The sequence below is a fragment of the Montipora capricornis genome, chromosome 1 (assembly GCF_036669925.1).
Source record: "Montipora capricornis isolate CH-2021 chromosome 1, ASM3666992v2, whole genome shotgun sequence".
Classification (NCBI taxonomy): Eukaryota; Metazoa; Cnidaria; class Anthozoa; order Scleractinia; family Acroporidae; genus Montipora; species Montipora capricornis.
Window position 1 is genome coordinate 20,332,020 of NC_090883.1, and position 26,856 is coordinate 20,358,875.

At 39.9% G+C, this 26,856-nt stretch overlaps 2 protein-coding genes across 5 annotated transcripts in view; one reads left to right on the forward strand and one right to left on the reverse strand.

Annotated features, from left to right (window-relative positions):
• LOC138052252 (condensin-2 complex subunit G2-like) overlaps positions 1-10,391 on the reverse strand; it is an 83,151-nt gene extending 72,760 nt beyond the window's left edge. For all 3 annotated transcript variants that reach the window (XM_068898658.1, XM_068898667.1, XM_068898650.1), the window contains exons 1-4: positions 10,256-10,391; positions 5,839-6,006; positions 4,790-4,916; positions 4,167-4,236 (exon numbers count right to left, since the gene is read on the reverse strand). In XM_068898658.1, the coding sequence (XP_068754759.1) occupies positions 4,167-4,236; positions 4,790-4,916; positions 5,839-6,006; positions 10,256-10,333 (443 nt within the window). In that variant the 5' untranslated portion in view covers positions 10,334-10,391. The remainder of the gene's footprint in view (positions 1-4,166; positions 4,237-4,789; positions 4,917-5,838; positions 6,007-10,255) is intronic.
• A 110-nt stretch (positions 10,392-10,501) lies between these two features.
• The window catches only part of LOC138022733 (SWI/SNF complex subunit SMARCC2-like), a 32,481-nt gene continuing 16,126 nt past the window's right edge, over positions 10,502-26,856 (forward strand). The window contains exons 1-20 of one of the 2 annotated variants that reach the window (XM_068869709.1): positions 10,502-10,810; positions 10,986-11,057; positions 11,602-11,652; positions 12,128-12,213; positions 12,382-12,463; positions 13,077-13,169; positions 17,324-17,393; positions 17,872-17,941; positions 20,205-20,280; positions 20,690-20,776; positions 21,411-21,441; positions 21,728-21,774; positions 21,881-21,902; positions 22,093-22,153; positions 22,305-22,358; positions 22,561-22,606; positions 23,210-23,240; positions 23,495-23,563; positions 24,993-25,051; positions 26,103-26,284. In XM_068869709.1, the coding sequence (XP_068725810.1) occupies positions 10,700-10,810; positions 10,986-11,057; positions 11,602-11,652; positions 12,128-12,213; positions 12,382-12,463; positions 13,077-13,169; positions 17,324-17,393; positions 17,872-17,941; positions 20,205-20,280; positions 20,690-20,776; positions 21,411-21,441; positions 21,728-21,774; positions 21,881-21,902; positions 22,093-22,153; positions 22,305-22,358; positions 22,561-22,606; positions 23,210-23,240; positions 23,495-23,563; positions 24,993-25,051; positions 26,103-26,284 (1,400 nt within the window). In that variant the 5' untranslated portion in view covers positions 10,502-10,699. The remainder of the gene's footprint in view (positions 10,811-10,985; positions 11,058-11,601; positions 11,653-12,127; positions 12,214-12,381; positions 12,464-13,076; positions 13,170-17,323; positions 17,394-17,871; positions 17,942-20,204; positions 20,281-20,689; positions 20,777-21,410; positions 21,442-21,727; positions 21,775-21,880; positions 21,903-22,092; positions 22,154-22,304; positions 22,359-22,560; positions 22,607-23,209; positions 23,241-23,494; positions 23,564-24,992; positions 25,052-26,102; positions 26,285-26,856) is intronic. The other variant, XM_068869781.1, reaches the window with a different exon arrangement.

The window sequence follows — 26,856 nt, forward strand, 5'->3', positions numbered from 1 at the left end:
TGATGTCCACAGCATGAAGATAAAAAAAAGATAAGGTCCTACACCTGTACAGTATGTCCCAGTTCAGAGTTGTCTTCTCGATAGCTTCACTCTGTTTTTGTATGTGAAATGGAAACTGTGTCTAAGTGGGGTTTCGTAGAGAACGTAGTATCCTTTGCAGCCGTCTTTCGGGATGTCTCACAACCAGCTTTGCATGACATCCTGACCATTGACTACATGACTGACTAAAAAGTAGGGTCCTTAAGGTAATTCCCTTGAAAATGACGTACTATCCAGATTTTTGTCAAACTTGGCACAATTGATATTCATACACAGGACACTAAAAAAAGGCAATAAAAAGATGGTGTCACTGTGCTTGTTTTTATGGTAGGTGGACCTTATTTAACGTCAATAACTCATAACAGTAACTTTTAATTACTGACAAACCTGAGGTCGACGGTGCGCTCATTTTACTCCCCCCTCTCCATCAGTGCTCCGTTTTACGGGTATTTAAAGCTACTAGCTACACGGAAAGGAAAGGAGTCGAAACAAGGATGCGAGATCCGGGAGTCGAACTCAGGACCTCTTGCACCAAGGCCGCGCGCTAACCGACTGTGCAATCCTTGCTCCTAAATGCTGCATGCCCTTTATTCTAAGTACAACAAAAAAGCAAGGTGACACAAACACCAACGCGGTGTGGCCAACACATCACGCATGCGCATAACCATTTCACCCGGTCAACTAGCAGCCATGGACAGCTGTTTTGGCCTTACTGGGCCTCATCAGCATGGCACAGCTAACATACCAGGCGGGTGTCTTGGACACCACTTTAAGGGGCAGCTCAACACAACAAATGTGGTAAGCTGGGTTGGGAACAGCACAGCTGTTCTCTGACGGCAAGCGTGACGGAAGGTGAGTCACCAAAAGAGACCAGTGTGTCGCATAATTTTTAAGTAAATGTAACAAAAAAACCAAGGTGACACACAGACCAACCCGTATGCTTTTTTTGTTGTACTTAGAATATAGGGCATGCAGTGCAAAAACAAGCCTGGTGACACCATCTTTTTATTGCCTTTTTTTAGTGTCCTGTGTATGAATATCAATTGTGCCAAGATTGACAAAATTCTGGATAGTGCGTCATTTTCAAGGGAACTACCCTAAGGACCCTTCTTTTTAGTCAGTCATGTAGTCATGTGGTCAGGATGTGATGCAAAGCTGGTTGTGTGACATTCCGTAAGACAGCTGCAAAGGAGACTACATTCTCTTCGAAACCCCACTTCGACACAGTTTCCATTTCACAGAGTGAAGCTATCAAGGAGACAACTCTGAACTGGGACATAGAGCTGTAGGACCTTATCTTGTTTATCTTCATGCTGTGGACATCATTAATCTGTTACATTTAGCCCTGACTGTAGTTACAGTGTACATTTAGGCCTGCTCTCAAAAAACAAGGAAGAAAACAATTTCACCAAGAGAACAAAAAGCCTGTCGGGTTTGTGTCAAACCCCCCATCAACTAAATCATTTCAGTCTTGACTTGCCGATTTGACCTTGCCCGGCTATTAAACCGCTTGACACTTGATTGAACCATTTTTTGCCGGTGAGTTTAGTTGTCCATTGATTAGTTGAACCATTCGTTCTTAAAAATAACTAAACCATTTCAGTCTTGTCTTGTCCATTAATTTTTGACATTGCACGGAATCACTTGCCCGGCCATCAAACTATTTGCCAGTGAGTGATGAGTTAAGTTGTTCATCGACTAGTTGAACCGTTCCTTCTTTAACTAAACCATTTCAGTCTAGTCTTGTCTTGTCCATTTGACTTTGCACTGAATCGATTGGCCGTCTCTTAATTAAACCATTTGACAATTGATGAAATCATTTGCTGGTGAGTTAAGTCATAAATTTGCAATTAGCCGAATGGTGCCCTCTTTGAGTAAACCATTCTGCTACGGGGCACAAGATCATTTGTTGTCAGACCTGAAAAAACCAATTTGAATTAGTCTGTTCCGTTTTAACGTCCTCGCCTGAACCATTTTAAAACAATCTTTAGAAACCATTTCAATTTTGACTAAACCGTAACAAAAGAAACACGTAACCTTCCGACACTCATCCGAAAAATTGGTTTCTGCCTTGAGCGGGACTCGAACCCACATCTCCCTGACTACTAGTTGGGCATGCTACATCATCAAGGCCACCATGCACGCTGGCAACGCAGCAGATAGTACACTAAGTAAAAGCCTTTCATTGCAGTGAAATCACTGACTTTGTTCTAAGTCCCGTTTGGGGTTATTGAGGCAAGGATACACACTCAAGTGAAGAAAAGTTGGGCCTTAGGGTTCCCCTCGCCGCTAAGTCACCCCATTAATCTGCTGCGTTGCCAGCGTGGTGGCCTTGATGGTGTAGTGGCTTAGCATGCCCGACTGGTAATCAGGGAGACGTGGTTTGAGTCCCGCTCAAGGCAGAAACCAATTTTTTGGATGAGTGTGTCGTAAGGTACATGTAAAATGCAGTGTGTGCTCCTCTCTTCAGTGACTTACAGTTTCATTTCAAAACCACTTATTTCGTTTGGCAAACCAAACCTTACGTAAATCACACCCTTTTCGCATTTTGATTACAATTTCTTGCATTAAAAATCGATTCTTCACCCCATGAGATCTAAAATTTGACAGTCTTAACTGCTTATTTGACAAGTGCAACAGATCATTGTTCTTTCCCTCGGCAAATTGCACCTTGGTTTTACCGAGGGAAAAAAAATTGCATACCTCGGTGGCATTTTACCACTACCGGTGGCAAAGACGAGGTATTGCCTCTTCCCAAGGGGTCAATATTTCTCCCAAAATTCTGGTTTCCAACTTTTACATGTTACTTTGCAAAAGGAACCTTGATGTACATTATGCAAACTGGCTTTGAATTATTAATTTTTGTCAAAAAATCTGCAATTGTATTATTCCGAGGGTTTTCCAAAAAAAAATATTAGAGTTAGCCAGATATTTTGGACCATACAGCTGTAGGGAATTTCTTCGTAAGGGTAGAAAATAATAATCGAGAAGAATTACATGTATTTCCCTGGAACTACATGTACCTGCTTTGAACTGTAAAATACAATTGAATATCAAGTGGTAATTGGCTATTTTCCATAATGATTGTGAAAGTAATTCCCAGTTTTCTGGCAATTAAATTTGCAATGGAAAATAGCAATTACAGTACATGATGTACTACCTGGGGCCGGTTCCTGAAAGGTGTAATAACTCTATTTCGGGGATAAATGTGCTGGAATAAGGCACATTTATCCCTGGAATAGAGTTATTACACCTTTCAGGAACCGGCCCCAGAAAACACCACTGATGTTGTGTGAAGAGGTGGAAACAGTGAGAGGTTTCTGTTATTTGGGGGATAGGGTGAATGCAAGTGGTGGCGGCAAGGCCGTGGTGACAGCAAGAGCAAGAATTGGCTGGGTGAAGTTCAGGGAATGTGGAGAGTTGCTGAACTCAAAAAGGCTCTCGCTGAAGGTGAAAGGAATGGATTATCAGAGTTGTGTAAGAATGGCGATGTTATATGGGAGTGAGACATAGTGTCTGAGGGAAAATGAGATAGCAATTTTGAGAAGGACTGAGAGAGCAATGTGTTGTGCAAAACTGATGGAGAAAAAGAGGACAGAGGACCTGCTGGAGATGTTGGGATTGAAGGAAACAGTGGTTCAGATGGCAAAGGCAAATGGAGTGAGATGGTACGGGCATGTGTTGAGGAGGGATGATGGGCATGTTCTGAGAAAAGCGTTGGAGTTCAAAGTGATAAGGGCAAGAGGAAGCGACGACGACCAAAGAAGACGTGGAAGGCGCAAGTGGAGATGGAGAGGAAGAGCGTTGGTTTGGAGAAAAAGGACGCCATGAATCGATTGAGATGGAGTGGGGTAAATCCGGCCACCCCCGTTTACGGGGATAAAACCGGATCAAAATTGGATTGATTGATGTAAATGCATGTGTTTTAAATGTGTCAATTAATCCAAATGAATCACCTGTTAGCAATATTAATTAACCCAATCACTCCTAGGAGTAAAATTTTACTCTGTCTAATGCCAGATGATTAGGTGATTAATTTTTTACAGGACTCATCAATGGTGGGGGAGGGGGGGGTTCAGAAGTCAATGGGTTAGTAGTCTTTAAATTTAATTTAATAATTTACTCACCAAAGTTCACACAGCCGTGCAATGTTGTTTTGCAAAGCTTCAGCTCCTTTAGGTAGGAACATCAAAAGACCTATAGTAAAAAAAATACAGGAGAGTCTGGGGGTGAGACTTTACAGATTTCACTCTGTCTAAAGCCAGACAATTTTACTCATCAACTGGGGTTTTAAGGTGTCAAGAGTTAAGCAGTCAAAAACTATGTCCCTTCCATCAATAATGATGGATTTCATTAGAAGCTGGTCACCAGAGGTATACTGCCGTCTACCGTATGTTGTCAGAAATTTGCCTCTCACCGCCAGCTACTCTTCCTTGACTTTCACTCATCCCTTGCAAAAGACAAGAGTGACTGTCGCTTACATTAATAGGCCCTGGCATCTACATGTACTTCAAAATTGAAAAGTCATTGAAACCCCTGAATAATGTGAATTACATTTACAATATTCATATGTGAGAATACACTAGTGCACATGTATTAATTTTTACTTTTAATTATTAAAAATGTTGTAAGATTTTCAACCTTTAAGATTACTTTCTTTCCAAGTCTTATGGAGCTACATGTATGCTTTGAATCGGTGCCAGGTAATTAGAGAAAAAAGTAAATTATAATTATATGGAGAAAAAAGTACCGTGAAGAGTGACAGCAATCTCTAAAAAAGCAAACGAAGAGCGTGCAGTTTTCTCTGATGTCGCTAAAGCAGCAAGGGCCACTGTTGTTACGCCTTCCAAGGTTGACACCAGAACTGACCATTGCTCCTAAGAATGGCAAAAAAAATGATTTAAGAAAATGAGTAAAAAATAAATTATTATAACATAAAGTTCTGCCCTTGCTTGTAGCAGAAAGGCACATACAGTGTACATGTACATTTATTTATCAGGCTATAGTAGTTAACAGGCCTTCCACAAAACATCATGAAAGATGTCAGGTCGCAAGAGACAAGTTGACTATTTAAGATTGGGCATACATGTACCATACCCAGCCAATGGCCAAGAGACCCTAACCACCTCACCACACTGCCTTTGCACACAAGCTATACCAGGGATCAAGTTTCCATAACAATTTATGGCAAAAGTAATAGCTTCATCTAACATTGACTCACCCAGTCTCATAAAATTAGCCCAGAGGGAGCAAAATTGCACTTGAATATACATGTACAACAAGACTCCATTTTATCCACTTTAAAAGTTAGCGGGCAAAGATCGAAGATCCCAAGAACTACTGAAAGTGGTCAAGGCTACATCTCCAGTTTGGCAGGCATGAGAATTCTTAATTATTGTTTTCAAATTGTACAAGCATGGATTTATGTTCTAAACATGAGTATAACTTATATTGATAATTATAATACCAACCTACATGTACATTGTATAATTGTAGCTGCCTACCATTATCAAAACAAGCATCACTTTCCAATGCTATAATGCTGACTGGTCAATATAACACTCAGGTTATCCCTCGGCATTCAATTGTTTATTAGAAAGCATCATTTTTTAATTGGACTCCAGTTAACGAAAAATTGAAAAGTTGACACAAAGTTAAATGAGCTACAGTGTAATGATAGTGGATTAATAATGGAAGCTACATGTACATGTACACATGTACAATTTGGCAAATACAGTAATTCTAAGCATTAGGTTTATTTTTGGAGGTTTACAGAATGTAAATGAAAAAAAAACATACCGCTGTTTCTTGCTCATCTTCAGAATCCACATTGTCCTGTGATGAGACTGGATTTGCTAATATCAGCCTTTGAGTCAAGTCTCGGAGTCCAGTCCATAACCTCTCATGTTCCCTCTTCGGCAAGGTTTGTAGCAACTCTCCAACATCAAAGGATTCATTTCTTGATTTCTGCAATGATTTTTCATGAAAATTTAAAGACATGATAAATCAATGACCTGAACCACAACTCAGATAATCAGTTAACTTTATCTGATTTTCTAAGGTTAATCTTTGCGTTAAGTTACTGGCTTGTGATACACGTTACTCTAAACAGTGGTTAGAGACTTTTAGTTTTGTTTTCTCTCAACAAAATTGATTACTGTACTCGCACCTGTTCATGTGTATAATTAAAATTAGTAGATGTACAGTCACATAATAAATTTCTAAATAAATATAATCAAGGATGCGATAAAAATTAATTTTTTGTGTTCATCACCTATGTATGGAATCTTTTGGGGGCTGAGTTGATTATAACATGAATTACACGTAACAATGCAATGCATGTACCTGCGGTATGTATTGTATGTTTTCCATGTATGTACACTTGCAGTAGTAAATAAGTACTTTTAGTATATTAATTGGAGCGATTCTAGAATATCCGGCCACTTTTGATCGCTTTTAAAATACTGCTCCCGCACTCCGCCGTCGCGTAATTCTGAATACTTCGTGGATGTAAAACTAGTGCTTCCGCAGTCGGGCAGTCGAAAGCTAAGTGGATTTCAGGTGGTGTATAGCTAGTGCTCCCGCAGTCCCACAGTCACGCAGTTGAAAGCTAAGAGGAATTCAGGGGGGTGCATAACTAGTGCTCCCGCAGTCCCGCAGTCAAGAGCTACATTGTAAGTGGAATTTAGGGGGTGTATAACTAGTGCTACCACAGTCCCACGGTCGTAATCTAATAGGAATTCAGGGGGAGTATAACTAGTGCTCCTGCAGTCACGCAGTCACGCAGTTGAAAGCTTTATAAGAGGAATTCAGGGGGGTGCATAACTAGTGCTCCCGCAGTCCCGCAGTTGAGAGGTAAGTGGAATTTAGGAGGTGTATAACTAGTGCTACCGCAGTCCCACACTCACACAGTCATAACCTAACAGGAATTCAGGGGGTGTATAACTAGTGCTCTCACAGTCACGCAGTCACCCAGTTGAAAGCTAAGAGGAATTCAGGGGGTGTATAACTAGTGCTTCCGCAGTCACGCAGTCGAAAGCTTTATAAGAGGAATTCAGGGGGGTGCATAACTAGTGCTCCTGCAGTCCCACAGTTCAGAGGTAAGTGGAATTTAGGGGGTGTATAACTAGTGCTACCGCAGTCCCACAGTCACACAGTCGTAATCTAACAGGAATTCAGGTGGTGTATAACTAGTGTTCCCGCAGTCCCACAGTCGAGAGCTAAGTGGAATTTAGGGAGTGTATACCTAGAGCTACCGCAGTCCCACAGTCATAATCTAACAGGAATTCAGAGGGTGTATAACTAGTGCTCCCGCAGTCACGCAGTTGAAAGCTAAGAGGAATTCAGGGGTTGCAAAACTAGTGCTAAAGAGTCGAGCGCTAAGTGGAATTCAGGGGCTGTATAACCAGTGCTACCGCAGTCCCACAGTCGTAACCTAACAGGAATTCAGGGGGTGTACAACTAGTGCTCCCGTAGTCCCGCAGTTGAGAGCTAAGTGGAATTTAGGAGGTGTATAACTAGTGCTACCGCAGTCCCACACTCACACAGTCATAACCTAACAGGAATTCTGGGGTTGTATAACTAGTGCTCTCACAGTCACGCAGTTGAAAGCTAAGAGGAATTCAGGGGGGTGCATAACTAGTGCTCCCGCAGTCCTGCAGTCGAGAGCTAAGTGGAATTTAGGGGGTGTATACCTAGTGCTACCGCAGTCCCAGAGTCACACAGTCGTAATCTAACAGGAATTCAGGTGGTGTATAACTAGTGTTCCCGCAGTACCGCAGTCGAGAGCTAAGTGGAATTTAGGGGGTGCATAACTAGTGCTCCCGCAGTCCCGCAGTCGAGAGCTAAGTGGAATTTAGGGGGTATATAACTATTGCTACCGCAATCCCACAGTCACGCAGTCATAATCTAACAGAAATTCAGGGGGTGTATAACTAGTGCTCCCGCAGTCACGCAGTCACCCAGTTGAAAGCTAAGAGGAATTCAGGCGGGTGCATAACTACTGTGCTCCTGCAGTCGAGAGCTAAGTGGAATTTAGGGGGTGTATCACTAGTGCTACCGCAATCCCACAGTCACACAGACGTAATCTAACAGGAATTCAGGTGGTGTATAACTAGTGTTCCCGCAGTCCCGCAGTCCTGCAGTCGAGAGCTAAGTGGAATTTAGGGGGTGTATAACTAGTGCTACCGCAGTCCCACAGTCACACAGTTGTAATCTAACAGGAATTCAGGGGGTGTATAACTAGTGCTCCTGCAGTCATGCAGTCGAAAGTGTAGTAAACTGAACCGTAAAATAAAAGCTAAAATTTTTAGTCGAGTGCTATATAATTATTTCACAAGATCTTGTAAAATGTGTAGTTAACCGAACCGTACAACAAAAGCTAAAATTGTAAAAGAGTGCTCAAAGTATAATCACTGAAATGAGCGCTTCGGCTTAATCAGTAAACGAGTGCTATATCCTTCACGCGATCTCGTAAAAAGTTAACCGAACTGTAGAATGCAACTTTGATGAGTGCAGGAGTACATTTGCAGCTCCGCAAAAGTCTGGCGAAGACTGTATGCCAATGAGATGACTGTGTGACTGCCAGAGTAACTCTTCAACATGTACAAGTACAAGGAAGGGTTACGTTTTTGCAAACGTTGGCCGTGAAGCACTTAAATCTGAACGACAAAACTGTACAACAAAAGCTAAAATTGTGAAAGAGTGCTCAAAGTGTAATCACTGAAATGAGCACTTTGGCTTAATCAGTAAAGCGAGTGCTATATTCTTCACGCAATCTCATAAAAAGTGTAGTTAACGAACTGTAAAATGCAACTTTGATGAGTGCAGGAGTACATTTGCAGCTCAGCAAAAGTCTGGCGAAGACTGTATGCCTATGAGATGACCGTGTGACTGCCAGAGTAACTCTTCAACATGTACAAGTACAAGGAAGGGTTACGTTTTTGCAAACGTTGGCCGTGAAGCACTTGAATCTGAACAGGCTTAACTGTTGAGTGTAATGTCTGACCTTGTAGCTCAGTCGGTAGAGCAGTGATCTAACCTGAAGGCCGTGGGTTCAATTCCCGCCCTGGTCAGAGTTTTTCTCTGTCCTTGTGTGGGCCCATTTCCATCAGTTGGGCTAACGCTCACATGGTTCATATGGGCTAGAAACTTAGCAGTTCATATTACACTCAAATCAGTTAACTCTGTTTAAAATATAAGTGCTACACGGCCAATGTTTGTATAAACGTAACCTTTCCTTGTACTTGTACCTGTTCATTGCCATGACTTTAACATCTTCAGTTCCCACGGCCTGTTCCCGTCTGACCTTGTAGCTCAGTCGGTAGAGCAGCAGTGATCTAACCTGAAGGTCTTGGGTTCAATTCCCGCCCTGGTCAGAGTTTTTCTCTGTCCTTGTGTGGGCCCATTTCCATCAGTAGGGCTAATGCTCACATGGTTCATATGGGGTAGAAACTTAGCAGTTCACATTACACTCAAATCAGTTAACTCTTCAACAGTCTGGCGAAAACCATATGCAAATAAGATGACTGCGGGAGTAGGTTTTTAATCTCTAGATTTTAGTGGCAGTGTATTCTGGAATCTAGCCAATTAATTAATTGAAGATATCATTGACATCACCCCCTGTTATTAATGTGCCAACCGGAGCCTCTTCGCCTTTTGAAAAAAAGGATTTGATATTCTTTTGTTCTCAAGTTTGGCACATTTAGAGAACAAAAGGACTGTTTGTAAACAGATATCTTCCCTATAAATAATTGATCTTTCGATTATTACACGTACTGGATGGGTTGAATCCCGAAAACGACCTCAGATTAATTAAATAAGAGGACACAACTGGCTGAGTTTACGTCGATCTCAATCCAACTCGGGATTTTTTCACACTGGATAGTAATGCTTTTCTCCTCTTCTCAAACTGCACACGAAGGGTTGGGGTATTTTGCAGAACGCCGAATATTTAGCTTTCAATCGTGGTATTGCATGTCTGCAGTGATTAGGTCTAAACGCCGATTTCTAAAATTGTTAGCTTTTAGTAATTGTTTTGTATATTTATACGTAAAGTTATTACATTACCGTCAAATATGTACCGATTCTATAGCGTTCGGAGCTGAGTTTGGCGTTCGGCGTTCTGCGAAAAAAAAATCTGCAGCCCACCAAATTAAATTAATGCGTCGTCAAATTTAGTATTTGTCCCTGATCCTTTAAAATGCAATCCACTCACGTGCTTTTCCATAAAGACAAGAAAGGTTGTTGGTGAATCCTGCTCAACAGATTTCAGAAATTCTTGTCGTAAATTCATGGCTTAAAATTCCCAGTAAACAGGAACTCGATGGTTAAAATGGACCACAACAAATTCAGCAAAAAGCGCGCCCTTTTTTCTTGACAGATCACGTGAGTAAGAATTCTAGTTCCAGTCTCATTTTGTGGTGTATATTTCCATTCATTTACGAGCACAGGAAATGGATACTTCCCGCTTTAAAAAAAATGCTTTTTTACGTTGATCTTCAAATTGGAGTGATGAAGTGGAAAAAGGTAGAAAAAGAGGGAAAATAGACGCTGCACGTTTCAGTAAAGCCATTCTTCGTTTGTTTCTATTGAGGACGCTACGGTGTGCATAAATCGAGCTCATGCTTTTTCAAGAGATCTTCAAGACAAAGAAATCAAAATGGCGGCTCGCAAGAAAGATGGCGCTCCGGACTGGAAATACTATGAATCGGCTGAGACTGTGTCTCTTTTTGAGCCAGTGAAACAGTACCTTCTAAAAAACTGTAAAAAGGTAATATTTGTTCACCTAAAGCCCCTGTTTATCAGCAGTGGTCGAGTGCTGACTGCCTGTTAATTGACTCATTCGAACACATGGTAGCTGCACTGTAGCTGTCAAGCTGATTAAAAGCGCGCCTCTGTCTCCAGGATCGATGCCCTACATTATAAGTTCTTTAAATTTTTTTCAGTACGTGCAAATGGAACCTCCAACGAACAAGACCTTAGCTTCACTAACTGCACAATTACTACAGTTTCAAGAGGTACAGTAAGGCCATTTTACAAAGATAATAATTTCGTGGGTAATTTAAGTATAAGGAAGTCAGTTAAGAATACTTCAGATTCTTTTTTGAGTACCTTGAACTGCACACAGTTTTGATTAGTGGATACACGAACTGAATGTTAAAGGAGGCCGGGATCATGGAAGGCACCATTGTTTACACGTAAAAATTAAGCTTACTTAACAAATTGAACTAAATCTATAATTTAAGAAAAATAATGATATGTTTGAACTGCACTTACTATAGCTGGACAATTTAAATAATAATTGTCCATCGAAGTGCAGGGATCACTTCTCTCAAATTCAATTTCAGCTATATAATAATAATTAGAAACAGCTCTGCCCTAAACCATGATTTCTCTTTCTTTTGTTGTTTACATACGTTCTTTCTGGATGAGTCAATGTGTCAACCACTGACACAAAAGAGCACCTTCAACAATGCTTTACCACTTCTTGATCAATCAAGAGAAATTATCAGGAATCAGAGTTAAAGAACAATTATTCAAATGCCTTCATTTTTTCTATAGGATAACTTTGGTAAGGATGTTAGCAAGCAAGCCCTTCTAACAAAACTACCGGTAAGTTAAGTATACATGTACAGTGTATATCAACAGACGGTGGCACAGTACCCGATAAATGATAATCTTAATACATGTACATGTAGCTGTAGTTATGGTAATCTGAAGGATACAATCTGAGGTCACATCTCACAGGTCATTGTTTTGCCCGCTAATAAACAAAAAACAACTTAAATACTTAATTTACAATATCAAGACTCTGGGAAAAGCAAGCTGCCTCCTTTTTGTGTTTAAAGTGAAATTTGGGATAGAGTTATTTCCAAATTAGTTTCAGTTATAATATTAATTCGGCCTTGTCCCAAACATAATATTAATTATTTTGAACATGGATTAGAAACTAAGAATAATATTGAACTTAAATTTACATTGAAATCATTTTGACCTGAATTGAATTTCATACTTGAAGTCACTTAATTTATGGCAATAATAAGTATTTTGAACTGCACTGGTAATTATGTGATCGTTTGGGTTGTAGATGAAGATGTTCATGGATTTCTCCTCTGGAGGAAGTCTCTGTGTTATTCTTGCAAGTGTATTCAAGACAAAAATGGAACAAGGATGGTATGTTTCCTTGTTTTAACTTGGACAATTCTCCAAAAAGTTGAACTTGAATGTTTATGTATGGCTGAGCTTTTTATGGTGTATGTACTGTACATTTTTTGGTTTAATGACTAAAATTAATAATATTACTATAAGAATTTAAATTTGCTTTAATTTTCTTATTTTTAGGAGAAGATTTGACTTCCAGTCTCCCTCACGTATGGATAGGAATGTTGAGCTTTTCCTTAATATTGAGAAAGCACTCAAAGAGGTATCCTTTGTTGTTACATGTATTTTGGCAGGAAACAGTTTTATTGTTAGATGTCATGTGACCTTGAAGTAACCAATGAGAGCGTGTGCTGTTGGGGGAAAATTTTCAGCTATATAACAATGAACATTATGTACAATGTACAATTGCACAGTTGCGTCTACTATGGTGTACTTATTTGGATCAATGAAGTAAGAATCAGCATGAGGGGCTGTTATCATTATGTCAAATGCGTGATGCTCTGAGTACAGTGTATGTGTTTAAAATGATGTTTGAAATGCCACCCTATAGCAAATTAAAACCAAAAACTAATTTGCAAGTGAAAAAGTCTATGCATGAGTACCTTTTTCTTACTGTCCAGACTTTAAATGAAAAGCCTTAGAATTTTCCTAAGTATTGTATTAATGTAGAATCATAGTGTTTTCATACTGTAAGCTTTAATTTTTATGCCTTTGAAAAAAATTCTCTGTTTGTTCATACTGAACTTACATGTACAATGTACTGTACATGAAGTAAAAAATCCAAATCAAAATTTCCTGCACTAAACTTTGTGTCAATTCAAACAACAAAGTAGGAAAGATTTTACATACAGCTGTAAAATGTATTTTTTCCACAGGCAAAGTTGTTGACTGTCCCACAAGTGTTTATAACGCCTGAAATTGAAGCTAAACTTGCAGCAAAGCTCAAGGATATTGTTAAGAGGCACAATGTATGTACAGTATTTTGGATAATATACAATAACAAAATAATCATATATAATAATATTGAAATGAAATAATAGTTTAATTATCTTTCTTTTCCATCTTCTTCCACTGCTTCTTTTTCTTCTTCTTCTTCTTCTTCTTCTTCTTCTTCTTCTTCTTCTTCTTCTTCTTCTTCTTCTTCTTTTTCCTCTTCCTGTTCCTCTTCCTCTTCCTCTTCCTCTTCCTCTTCTTCTTCTTCTTCTTCTTCTTCTTCTTCTTCTTCTTCTTCTTCTTCTTCTTCTTCTTCTTCTTCTTCTTCTTCTTCTTCTTCTTCTTCTTCTCCTCCTCCTTACTATTATTTTTATTGTTGTTGTTGTTGTTGTTGTTATTGCCGGTGGACATAATAAATTATTCCTCCTAGTGGTCCCATTGGCAGGATATCCTTGATGGGAGAACTGAACATACAACTGAGAGATGTGATTGGCAAGTTACTGTTGAATGGATTTCTAGTATTTCTCAGAACACCACCTTTGACAAGTTAAGAGCTGTTTTTGAAAGCTACATTGGGGCGTCAGGCCATTTAAATTGAAAGTTTTGATCATGGTGGGGAGGGAGGGACCAATGGCTGTGAAGGTTTGACAAGGAAAGGTGATAAGGTGTATGTGTGATAGGAAAAGATTGAAAGGCTGATAGGAGAGGGAAGAAGAAATGTAAGTGCATGGATGTGTGAGGAGAGCAAGCTGTTGTGGGAGTGTGTTTTGTCAGCAGTGGTGGGAAGAAGACTGGAGGGTATATCAAAAAGGTGGTGAAGGCTTTTTGGGACAAGAAAGGATTGAGTGTGCAGGAAGAACCCAGCGCATCCACCTGAATAATCTTTTGACTGAGAGGGAAAGGGGTGAGATTGTGAAGATGGTGAGGAATGAGATTGCATGAGATTGGCGATGATGGTGATGGTGATTGGTGAAGCTGAGTGGGATGATTTGTTTAGATGAAAGAGACGTGTCTGAGAGAAAGGTAGATTTCGGGGTTGCTGAAGGTAGAGATAGAGAAGGAAGACATGGTGATTGTGGAGATGTTAGATTGTTTTGCTGTTGAGGGCCAGGATAGGACTGGAGCACAGGATGGTAAGGGGAAGTTGGGTAACATCAATGGGGAGGTCGAAATGGTCGTGGAGAAGTTGGTTACTTTTCTTGACAATGACAGTCTTAGAGTGGTGAGCAATGAGGAGAATGAGGTACATGTACTTCAGAAGATGAGGGCAGTCTTTGGTCGTGAGGAGTGGGTTGAGGTTCCTGGTTTGAGGGCTCAAGGCAGAAGGAATAGTTGTGGGAGGGCTGATGCATAGTCTTGTACAGTGTAACAGATGGGATGTCAGTGTTAAAGAGCAATAGGATTTTGTATACTGGGTCATATGTAGTTGCGAACAGGTTGGAGCTGGTGGGGAGGAAGAAAGGTAACTCGAGAAGAGCATCATGGAATGGTGGCAGGATTTGGAAAGGGTTGATGCCATGAGGAAGTGGACTGTGCTTGGGAGGAAAGTGATGTACACTGTATTGGTTGAATAGGAGGTGCCAGGTTGTCAAGAAGGGGACTGTACGTTGTGGTGAGTTTGTTGATGAAGAGGAAGATCCAATCTGGGACCATGGAATTTTGGTGGTTTGCAGACACGTGACTGAAGGTTTATCTCATACCCAGATCTCTTGTGGTGAGCAAAGGGTAAGAGATTAAAATGAAGATTAGACAACACCTTGTTCACAAATAATCAGTTGTACAAGGAGTTGTGGGGGCAAGGCAACAAGTTTCTGGAATGGAATTTGGTTTGTGGAGAAGAGATAAAACAGGGATGTTAGTATGTTGGATGAAGTGATGGACAGGATTGGTAATATGGAGAAGAATGAGGAAGTGAAGTTTAGAGTCATGGATGTGGCAAATGGGATGCGGAACTTCAAGATGGCAAGTTGGAAGGCTCCAGGTTCAGATGGTGTAAGGAGGTTATTTTTGAGAGGTTTAAGCCATTACATGGGTTGATTTCAGAGAGTTTGCAGGGTTGTTTGCACAGTGGGGAGGTGCTGGAGTAGATGCTAAGGGGGAGGGTGGTGTTGATATACGTGTAGAAGGATCGTGCCAAGAGAAAATTGGCTAGCAAATACACACCAATTATTGCATGTTTGCTGTTGATGTGGAAGCAACTCACTGGGGTCTCAGTGGAGTCTGGATCAGCAGAAGAGGTGTGGGAAGAGGTCGTAGGGTATTAATATCGGTTCTTGATAGACAAGGCGGTGTTAAGGAAGGCACAGGTGAAGAAAGTTGTTTCACGATGGGGGGCTAGATTATCGGAAGGCCTATGATACAATTCTCCATTCGTGGATTGCTGAAATGGTGAAAGTGGCTGACAATTTGAAGGGTCTGTGAGCTATTGGAAAACTGTGTTTATGCCAAATAGGGAAGTGTTGGGTGTTTGTTCTCGCGATGATACCTCTCACCAGGTTGTTTAAAAGGGAGAACATTGGGTACAAGCTTGGGAAGGATCAGAGGTTGATCAACCATTTGTTGTTTCTGGATGATCTGAAGCTGTAAGGAAGGGCTGGATACTTTGATTGACCAGTTGCCAGAGGTTTTTTTTTCATGGGACTTAGGGATGGAGTTTGGGCTGGACAAGTGTGCTGTGTTAGGGTTGATTGATGATAATGGTAGGTTTAGGGTTAGGATTAGAGGGTGCGTTGGAGGGTGCAGATATTATGCACAAGAAGATGAAGGAGAAGGTCAGGAAGGAGTATTTGGGCAGGCTGTAACTGGTGGCGAGGTTGAAGTTGTATGTTGGTTATTTTATTGGGGCAATAAATGCTTGGGCTTTAGCATGATGTTGTTACATGTAGGTACATGTACAGTGCAGGGACTTTGGATTTGACTGAGGGCAATGGATTTGGAGACGAGGAAGAGATTGACACTGTTTGAGGGCATTCCACAAGAGTGAGATTGTGTATGAAGAAGCATGATGCTGAGAGGAGATTGATCAGTGTGTATGAATGTGCGAAGAAGGAGGAACTTTGTCTGTTTGGATATGTCAAGGCAAGTGACAAGTGGATGTTGTAGGTGGGATAAACAAAGAAAAAATACACAGAGTGGATGGAGAAAGGAAGGAAGGAGACATTTTTCGGAAAAGAGGTTGTATGGGAAGTTTATGAGGGATTTCAGTGAAGTGGCTGATGAGAGGTCTTGGCAGTGGCTTAGAGGTGGGTATTTTGGAAAAAAGCATGGAGGAGTATGTTTTTGCTGCTCAGGAGCAGGCTTTGCTACCAAGGTTTTTTCAGACCACTGTTGAGAAGGAGGATGTTTTTTCCAAAGTGCAGAGTTTGGCAAGGAGGTGGAGTACAGTAGGTTGGCACATGGCAAGTGATTACACTGGTTTGGGGCATTATTGGAGGAGGTACAATGGGATGGGTTTGAGGGTGCACTGGCTCCAGTTGCTTGAAGGGTGGGTAGAGCTATCCACTGGATAAGTCAATTGGTTTTGCTGGTGTTTATCCGCTGGATAGTGATTTATCGGTTGGATAGGGTATCCACCTGTTGAACACCTTAGGCCTGATGATGTTTTGTATTAGGAGGTTGTGTATAAGGTGAGCTTGAGGGTGTTGGGGTATGGGATTGTGGAGATCTTGTGGGATAGGAGCATTGAGACACCACAGAAGAAGGAACATAATCATCCAGATGTTACTGTGGTGGGTCAAGCAGGCTTAGGAGTAGACTGATGTTTGCCAATTTCTTGGAGCAGTGGACTAGGAATGTGGTGATTAAAGAAGATGAGAAAATCACCAACTACAGTCCTGTGGCAAAGGAAATCAGGAAGATGCTGCATCTGATGTCGATCACGATTGTGCCAATGGTGGTTGGTTCTTTGGCTGTGGGGTCTGGTCAGTTGGAAAGATCTCAAGATTCTAAATGTGTTGGGAGGAATGCAGGCCTCCGCTGTCATTGGGGCCAGTCCCTAATCCTTGAGAAGATGATGCCTTCAGAGTTTGAATACCATCTCCTTGGAGGTGGTTCTCTTTGTAGAAAGTCGGAACTTGTTATTTTTATTATTACTATTATTATTATGATCATGATGTTATTTTTAGTTTTTATTTTAATACTGTCATTGTTATTATTCAAGTTGTCTTCTCTTTTGTAAACCTTCTTTCAGGGTGCCATCACAGATGATAGATCTACTGCAACTCATGTTGTGTATGAACCTCCTCCACCTTTTCCAGAAGGTAACAAATCACTGATTGCCTATTAGTATGATTTTTGGGTGCTACTTAATAACGGCATAATTTAAACCTTTAAATTTACAATGTACTTGACTACTGTATAATGCCAAAACATTTTGCTCTGGATATTGTTGAGTGGTTGTAATCATCGATGCTATAGGGGACCTCTTTAGCAAGGAATGGCTAACAACTTGTATGTATCTCCCTTTCCTGTGTCAAGTTGATACTTTTGAATCAAAACCAGATGATTTACTTTTACAGTCTAGCAGGAAAGGGCTTAAACATTGCTGTAACTTACAAACTATTGGCTTCTCCTTAAGAATTGTTTTTGTCCCATCAGGATCCAACCCTTTCCATTCCTCTCATCATCATCATCATCATAAATTATTACCTTTACCACATTTTCAGGCAAGGTTGTCCAGAACATCACTTTATTTTAATGGCAATGCTTTGATTTTATTGGTCTTGAATTTTCTCTCAGAGGAATGGTTGCGGCCACTGCTGAAACAGGACAAACAGGTTCTTGTTCATTGGTGGTATTACCCTGACAGGTATGAATGAAATGGCTTGAATTTGGAAATATCATTGTTTACAACACACAGTAGGATAAATAATATTGCATGTACATTAAAATTCGTCTTATCTGACTCAGCCACACCAGCAAAATTTAGGAATTAGGGTACCTGCCACTCAAGAAATTGGTGCTGGAAACATGCCCTGTTGTACAGGGCATGTTTCTGTTTTTAATATATTTTTGGAGAAGAGGTTCTTATTGCATGTACAATGTACCTTCTTTTATTGAGTACCGTAATCATTAAGTACATGTATTATTAAAGGAGATGTCGCTCCTACAGTGCTACGTGTGTAAGTATCGGATAACAGTTCCAGGTGTAGTTTTATTGAGTTACTATTACCTCATCTGTTTATGGATCTACTGATCTCCTGTTTTGACATGATAAAGTTTACACTAACCATCTAACCCCTCTAGCCATTCACTAGCTGACCATTTTAACGCTTTAAAGGGGCTAGGTCACGCAATTTTAGGCAATTTCAGCACTGATCGAATGGTCATAGAATTAACTAAAATATCAAAATAACTGTTCAAAACTATAGAAGAACTCTAACAAAACACAGTTAAGCCAAGAAGGGACATGGATGGACAAAACTGGAGAGGATTGAAATGGATTGAATTTGGGTAAATTTGAAAAACGTCTGCCCACCTTTTTTCAAATTTATATCAGTCTATATCAAAATGTCATTTACAAAGCTGGAAAATCATTCTCAGTTGTTATGTGGCCGTGATTTTGCAAATGAAAGACTCTTGCTCTGCCAATTTGACGTTTAGAGCTCATAATTAACAAAATGAAACAAAATTACCTAAAATAGCGTGACCTAACCCCTTTAAGCTGCTTCTGAAGCGCTTGTTAGTCGAACTAACTTAACCGTTAAACGCTTGTAGCAATGCGTTAGCATGACTTTGCAAACCGTTAGCGGTGCCTGTAAAAGCGTTAGCATACCGTTAGGTACTGTTAGCTTCCATTACCCGTCCGTTAGTTAGCCGTTAGTTTTGTCTGTTTAACGTTAAAACGTTAATGTACGTTTTCCCGTGTGAAGTCACGCATGTATCACATTTTACTTTTATTTCAAATTAAGTTTGTATGTAAAGCAAAGCTGAGTTTGTACTGTCACCTGATACAAAACAACATGAATGTTTTAAAAAGTTATTATTTAACATGTAGCATCATCTCTGATTATCAATGTGTGTTGATTTTATTAATTTTTTGTTGCAATTTGCATGAGACGTTCAAATAAAAAAAACAATGGAACATGAAGTGTACATTTACATAAATTGTGTGGAATGTACAGTACATTCATCACATTTTATGTGCTTTTAACCCATTGACTCCTGGGGGTTCTCCATTGACGAGTAAAATCGGCTGGCGTTAGACAGAGTAAAATACTATGGCCAGTTTAGGCTGGTTCAGGGGTGAAATGGTTTTAATGAATTATTACTTAATCGAATAATGTAACCATTTCATTGACTCCCAGGGGTTCCCCATTGACGAGTAAAATCGTCTGGCATTAGACCAATCTCGTACCCAGAGTGCTCGGGCTTCTTGGTCAGCGGGTGAGTGCCCGGAGAGACTCTGGGATAATTGACTTGAACAATATTTTTGATTGGCCGCTTGCGTAACAATGGCAGTCCGACAGGAACTTGGTAAGTAATTCGGAAGACCAAGATTTTGGAGGGACATTCAAAATCTAAAACTAGTTTCAGTGCTGTTTGATGTTTTTACCTCAGAAATATATAAATCAAAAAAATAATAAAACGACGAGGTTTGAATTGTATTATACAAAAAATTTGTCGATCGTGTTGCTTGCACGATGGCATTCTGAACGATGGAATGTACGCTGAAACTCTAAAAATACACTTACCGAAAGCGTCAGAGGTTTCATCTTCACTTGCTCTTACTGCAAGCCAATGATCATTTCTCCAGTTTCTTTGTGTGTAAGGCTAAAATTCTTGTTTCGCGAACACTTTCAACCCGACTTTTCTACTGTTTACGGTTTTCTCTATTCTGTTTCCATTTAAACTCAAGCATACGTAATAAGACCGGAACCCACATTTTCTGGGAAAATGGAGTCGATTTTCCCAGAGTCTCTCCGGGCGCTCACCCGCTGGCCAAAAAGCCAGAGGACTCTGGGTACGAGATTGGCGTTAGACAGAGCAAAATACTAAATCTGGGCAGTTTAGGCCACTTTGGACGTCATAGTACAGTAACCACACCCCAACCTTTCATTACCTTTTACTAGTTATGACACATGGGTTCCAGCCAATGATATTGAAGATGAGCCTCAACCTGAGCCCCAACACCAGGGACCTTGGCAGGTAAGACAGGATTCTTGAAAAGAAAGCCTACATGTACATTTATATTACAGTTATATGCTCAAAAAAGGAGTCAAGGATAATGTACAAGCCTTTTCTTAGAATATTTACAAATGTAGCTCAGTGGGTGCTTAGATGGTGCCATCTGGCAGATTCCTATTATTATGATTAGAACACATACAGTACAGTACATGAACATGAATTATCTAAGCCTTGCATTTCAATGGTGCCATCTGGCAGATTCCTATTATTATGATTAGAACACATACAGTACAGTACATGAACATGAATTATCTAAGCCTTGCATTTCCCCTCAGTCCTGCTTTCTCACATTTACAATGAAGAACTTCATATTTATGTTGTTCTTTTAATAATTGGACAGAAGATCTGGATTTCTTTTCTGTAACTTTAGGTTAATGCCCGCTGGCTGACTGACCTTGATGTGTTTAATGAATGGATGAATGAGGAGGACTATGAATTAGCAGATACTGATGGAAGTGTAAGTGATTTCATTTATGCAGATGATTATCTGTGTAGCCATTTACTGTAGCTAAAACCTTTTTTTCTTTGACATTATTTCATCAAAAACAGACATAAGAAATTATGTCTGTTAAGGTTATTATACATGTAATACTCTTTATTTTCATTTTATTTCCATTTGTTTTTACTCAAAGAAATCATCCTGAATAACATTTCGATGTGAAATTGGAGGGCCTCTTAAGACTCAGTACCCGTCTTTTCTGGTGTCCTTTGCCTTGTGCCCTTTAATTATTTTTCTCTGTATCCCAGTCTCTAATAATTTAAAATTTATTATCTGCTTATGTACATGTATAGTTACACTATCTTTGTCTCTTGGCTATGCCCTGCTCTTGCTTTCACCTTGAGCATGCTGCTTCCTCGTTTATTGTCCCTTCCTCCAGCTTCGGTGCCTACGCGTACATGTACCTCTCCTTGTTTCTCCTTCTCCTTTTTCCAGCCTTTTACCTCTTCGCCCCCTTCATCACCATACAGTATTTTTTCCTCCTTATTTTGTCCCTCCCTTCCCCGTCACCCTCCATTCCATTTCCATTTGCTTTTAATTCATCCTACTTGATTGTAATCAAGCTTTGTTTTTTGTTATATTTTCATTTCAGGGAAATAAAAGAGAAACCTCTCCAGCTTTAGGTCAGTGCTTTGGGTCTTTTTTATTATTGCCTGACGGAATTACCATTCAAGCATGGTTCAGGTCTTTTTCACTTTCCAATCCTGGCCGGCAAATTTGATTCCAAGCCAAAGGAATACTGTACAAGTTGTTCTTTTAAAAATTTTGAGCAGCTAGAGAACATGTGTCTTCAAAATAAAGCTGTGTAGTGAAGCTACTTTGCCTGTAGTGGCAAACTGTGGCATGAAGCTTATTCTGTTGTACGTGCGAATAACATTAAAATACACATACATTAATTTGTGTTAACAGGAAAAACAAGAAGGAAGAGCTTAAGAACAGGAGCAAGTTCTGATGAAGTATGAAAGAATTTTATTTTAAATTCATTTTCAAGTACAGGTACAGTAAAAGTCCACTAAGAATTGCCACAATATCAACAGATATTTTTTTTTCTTTACTTCTCAGCTACCCAGCAGCCCAGATGGAGGTAATTTCTTTCTTTAGTTTGTTTTTTCCATTAATAACAATGAGTTTTATGGGTTACATTGTCAGTTAAGAACTCTTTGATTGTAACATGAGTTAAGAGAATGCCAGTGCTTTGAAAAAAAGGAAATAAAAATTATTAAGACAATAATTATTTTATTAATATTATTTTCCCTCATTTTCGGGAAATGAAGGAAAGCTGTTAAAGAAGAGAAAGAGATCTCCTTCACCAGACCAGAAAAAGAAAAAGAAGCTGTAAGTTGTCGATTGATATTGATCATTAATATTTCGAACTACAGTAGTTTTATGAATCCATTAAATTGATGGAAACATCAAAATTATCCATCATGATGATTTACATTTTGTACATATATGTACAATGTTTCTTGCTCTTTTTTGCCGACAGTGGGGCACCACCAAATCCAAAGAAGAAGACAGGAAAAGAGGAAGACAATGACAGGTAGACTGTGCACTGCAAAATCAAATGTCTTGCAGTTACATTAACTTGAACCATATTTATTTGCCTGCAAAAGACATGTCCATGTCGGTTGAATGTGGGACCAAGGTTTGTTATAATTATCTTAATAACAATGAAAATTGGAAAGCTTGATGTACAGTTTTAATAATGATAAATGAATAACATTAATTTGTTGTGCTTTTAGTGACGATGCAACGAAGGATCTTCCAAATCCATCTCCAATTCCCAATGTAAGGACATGGAAAATAATGCATTAGCAAAAAAGTGACATCCAGTTTTTTTTTTTTAACTCTTTTTGGACCACTTACGGTAGCCTCCAATTTGTCCACGTTAGACAGTTGCTTTGAGGAAGGTACTAAGCAAAGAAATTCACGTGCCAAAATGTAAATTGACATAAAGGGCACGAAAAGCCACTGCCTTTGCCAATTAAACTCGTTGTTTTACCGACGCTCTTGGTCTCTCAACGTCATATTGTCGCATTAAAGTTCGTTCTATGGTGTCGAACAGAACTACATTGTACTGGTTGTTTCCAGTGACTTAAAAACTCTGCCCAAGTACTATTTTGTGCAAGACACATCTTCCAGACAGGTTTATTCAAAATTCCTTTATCTGTGATACTTTTGCTGGGATAGTAGTCCGACTGCCTTTAGTTGGAAAAATGCCCTTTGAATGCGTACAGTACACAGGGTGGGTACTGTACAGTGTACATGTACATCTATAAGCTTTGTCCGTTTCACACGAAGAAGTAGTATCGTTGGTAGAGAATTAGTATGTGTTGGTTGTTTATATGTACAACACTCATGCTTATTGTTGGAATTTTTGTTTGTGTCCAGGTTGAGGAAGTCACGACTTCTACTGCTTCAGGTGAGGAAACTCGACTTGAATACACGTAAATTTTGCTTGTCACTGTCACTGGGTTAAATCTGCAGACTGGATTAAAGTAAGCGGGGTTTAGTTCATTGACAATCATTTATTTTGTTCCTGTGAGTGGACATGACGTTCAAATTACCATCAAGTCATTGCATTTAAATGTGCCAGTGGCTTTAGATGTGTCATTGAGTTTGCATTGCAATGAGCTGGGTTTACACAATGTATTTTCAACGTTTGCTTCCATACAGCTTCAAAGGGAAAAGAAATTGATTTACAGCCAATGAAAGGAAACTCGTTAACAGACATCTCAGAATCAGGTAATATATGAAAGTAATAACCTCTTACTAACGGAGCGCAAGGTCCATACACAAAGACCGAGGGTCAATATCCCTGTACTGTCCCGAGCAAGTGAGGCTTGTTTTTTATAAGACATCGTTTCTTTGATCGCGATCGGACACTGGATGGTGAATGTTCGTAAAATTTCTTCGTCTTCCATCATTGAACTTTCAACGGTAACGTTTTACACGTAAAACTAAATTCAACTTTAAATGATTGTACTGTTGTGATGAAAAAATCAAACTTTGTGTTTCGCTCAACTTGAATTTACCGGGATAGAGAAAAAAATACGGAAACGGACTGTTTAATTTCCCTACTAAAAACCAGCCAATCCCAGTGCTTCACTGAGCCTGAGGATTGCTTGCCATATAATCGATAGGGTTAACATGACTGTTGAAGCGGCACATTTTAGTTTATCATTAAAATTAATTTTGATAGAGTTTTTTAGTTTGAAGAGTAATTCCATGATTGCTGGAAAACGACCTTAAGCTCAGTATTTTTGGTTTCACAAAAGTCGATTGTCATCACTATTTTGCCCCTAAGGCCGCACAATTTTTGTAAAGTTGTCAAAATGGGGCAGTCATGTACCCCATAGGAAGAAAAAAGGAAGAAATGGGGAATTGCACAGCAGTCTGTGACGTAATCTCATGGATAGAGCCATGCTTTTCACCACTTCGGCCTTAGGACAAACGACATCTGATCTTCTTACGTTTTACTGGACATTAAACATATTATTTGCCCTAAGTGAGAGATTATACCGGCAAGGAAACTGATGTCCGTATGTCGACTTTCAAAAATAATTTTCTGCAGGGTATGAAGTTCGCCTTTCAACCAACGTGGACGGAACGTTAGGCCCGTTTTAAACGTTGCATTTTACATTTGCCGAATCTAATGCAAATGAGAAAAATCTGTTGTTTTCGCTCATTTGCATTAGATTCGGCACATGTGAAAATGCGACGTTTGAAACGGGCCTTAGAGAAAGAAACCATTAAACAAAGTGAAACGCAATCAACCAATCGTAACGTTTAATTTGACTTATTGACCCATCCTGCGTCATTGATCATCAGTGGCAGTGAAAGACGATATACATGTAGTTGACTGGAATTTTACTAAATTTAGAAACTTCTATAAGGCGGCATGGTTCGTGGGTTATAGAAGCCTTCTTTTAAACGGATCTTTGAGCCAAATTTCCGCGTGAAAAGTGGATTTGAGTTTTTCTGTGTTGTGGCATGCTGTTGCCAAGTGCTGTGTTGCCAGTTGTCAAACGACCGTCTTACAGTTTATCTACTCCAATTTTTTTTTTCTTCTGCTGTTGGAACGATGTTCGCTCATTGATTAATTGATTTAAAGTGATTGATGTATTCACTGATTTCATTGTTTGTTTATTTCTTTTTGTTTACACTTTTTTAGGGAAACCAGAGGAAGGTGATGGAGATGAGGGAGAATCAGGAAGCCAAATGGATACACAGGTAAATGTCCACTATCCCCCATCTCACTACAATCGTCTCATCATTTATTCTCGGAACTCCACACAATAGTACATTTAACAAATCGAAAGTGGTTCAGCGTTGTCTGTACTCTTATCGACAATAATATTCGTCATCACAGTGGTCAGAATGTTGTGGACATATTCAACTCTAAAGAAAGTTTTTATTTCAGAGCGTAGGCAAAATCATGCCACAAATAACGAGCAAGCGTTGTCTATAACTTTCTCGCAATATGATTAGTTTATTTCCCAAAATGTGCGAGGTTGACACGTACAGCGTTGTCTAGACCGGATCTAGCATGAAATGGAGGCTATAATGCGGGCAAATCTTTTCAAATGCAAATTAATTTGCCCGCATTATCCTCCATTTCATGCTATATCCAGTCCAACCGTTGCCTGCGAACGCAGACGAATTTCCAGCGCTCGCCGGAAATACGTCGTTTGCAGGCTAGTAATAAGGAAAGTATCGTTTAATTTTTAGGATGGGGAGAATGGGACTCCCATACTAAGCCTATGGCATGGCATTTTTACAGACCGGTATATTTTTAGACTACCTCTTCCGGAAAAAAAAGCAGAGGCAGTTCTGGTTATGGGGCGCTATGACGTCAAGGTATTTGCTTGTGATTGGGAGTCTCATTCGCGGGCAATTCAAACTAAAATAAGTTGGTCTGTGAAAAAGCTGTGCCAGGAATATACATGCATGGCTCTTGTTCGCTCCTAGTCATGGGCTGCTGGTTTCCGGGAATAAACTTGGTACAAGTCGGGTGGATGTTAACAGGGAAAATTGGAAGCTCGCGTCCCCTGGTTTTGACCTTTTCAAACTGGATCAGTTCAAGGCGTTGTGAAGATGGGAGCGGCAAAGATATGGAGCAAAATGTAAACCGCACATATGGAGCGTTCATTTAACCCATTGTTTCCTATCGTTTTCGTTTCCCTTGTCACTCCACCTATATCTGTTGGGTGGTATAAATTTACGTACGGTATAATCATAACTTGAAACTATCACACGTTTATTGTAATTTTTCTCTCACAAGGAACAGGCGGAAGAAAGCACGGAGCAATCGGCTCCCACTTCGCCTTCATCCAGTCAACAGAAGGATGGAATATTCAAAGAACCACTCAGCATACCAGACGCAGAACCACATGACGATAACTTGACAGAACAGACTCATCACATCATCATCCCAAGTTATGCTTCGTGGTTTGACTACAACAGGTGCTTGCTTACTAGTGTAATTTTGCCATTAAAATGGCCCCTTCCAAAAGCCTAGGTGCAACTGGTACGATTGTGACATTGTGAAATTGTTTGGATAGACCGTTAATACATGTACGTTATTTACCGGAAGGGAGGTCCGTATGGGGAAAAAACCGTGCCCGAGACCGAGGTCTGAGAACCCTGCTCAAGATCAATGGTAGGGTTTTTTCCCCCATACGGACTGACCAAGACCGGTAAGTGACTCATTTATAATTTTTTGTTCGTTTGATAGCTGTCGTTTTTTTAAAGCCGTCGTTTCATTGGAAGTTTCAACGTCTGGATTTCACTTTCACTGAGTACACTTTCGTCTGAATCCAGTTGTTTAGGAGTAACTGTTGCCTTTGTTTGCAAACTTTCACAACAATTTCAATTTCCGGATCTTAAAAGGGTGAACCGGTTGCGAGCACCCCATTAGCCAATCAAATTCGAGGATTTAGAATGCCGGCCCGCTGAGTTGCTTCAATTTTTTCGTGTTCTATTGGCGAAAAACCGTTTTCGGTTGGTTTGGTTCGTCAACTTTTCAACCAACAACA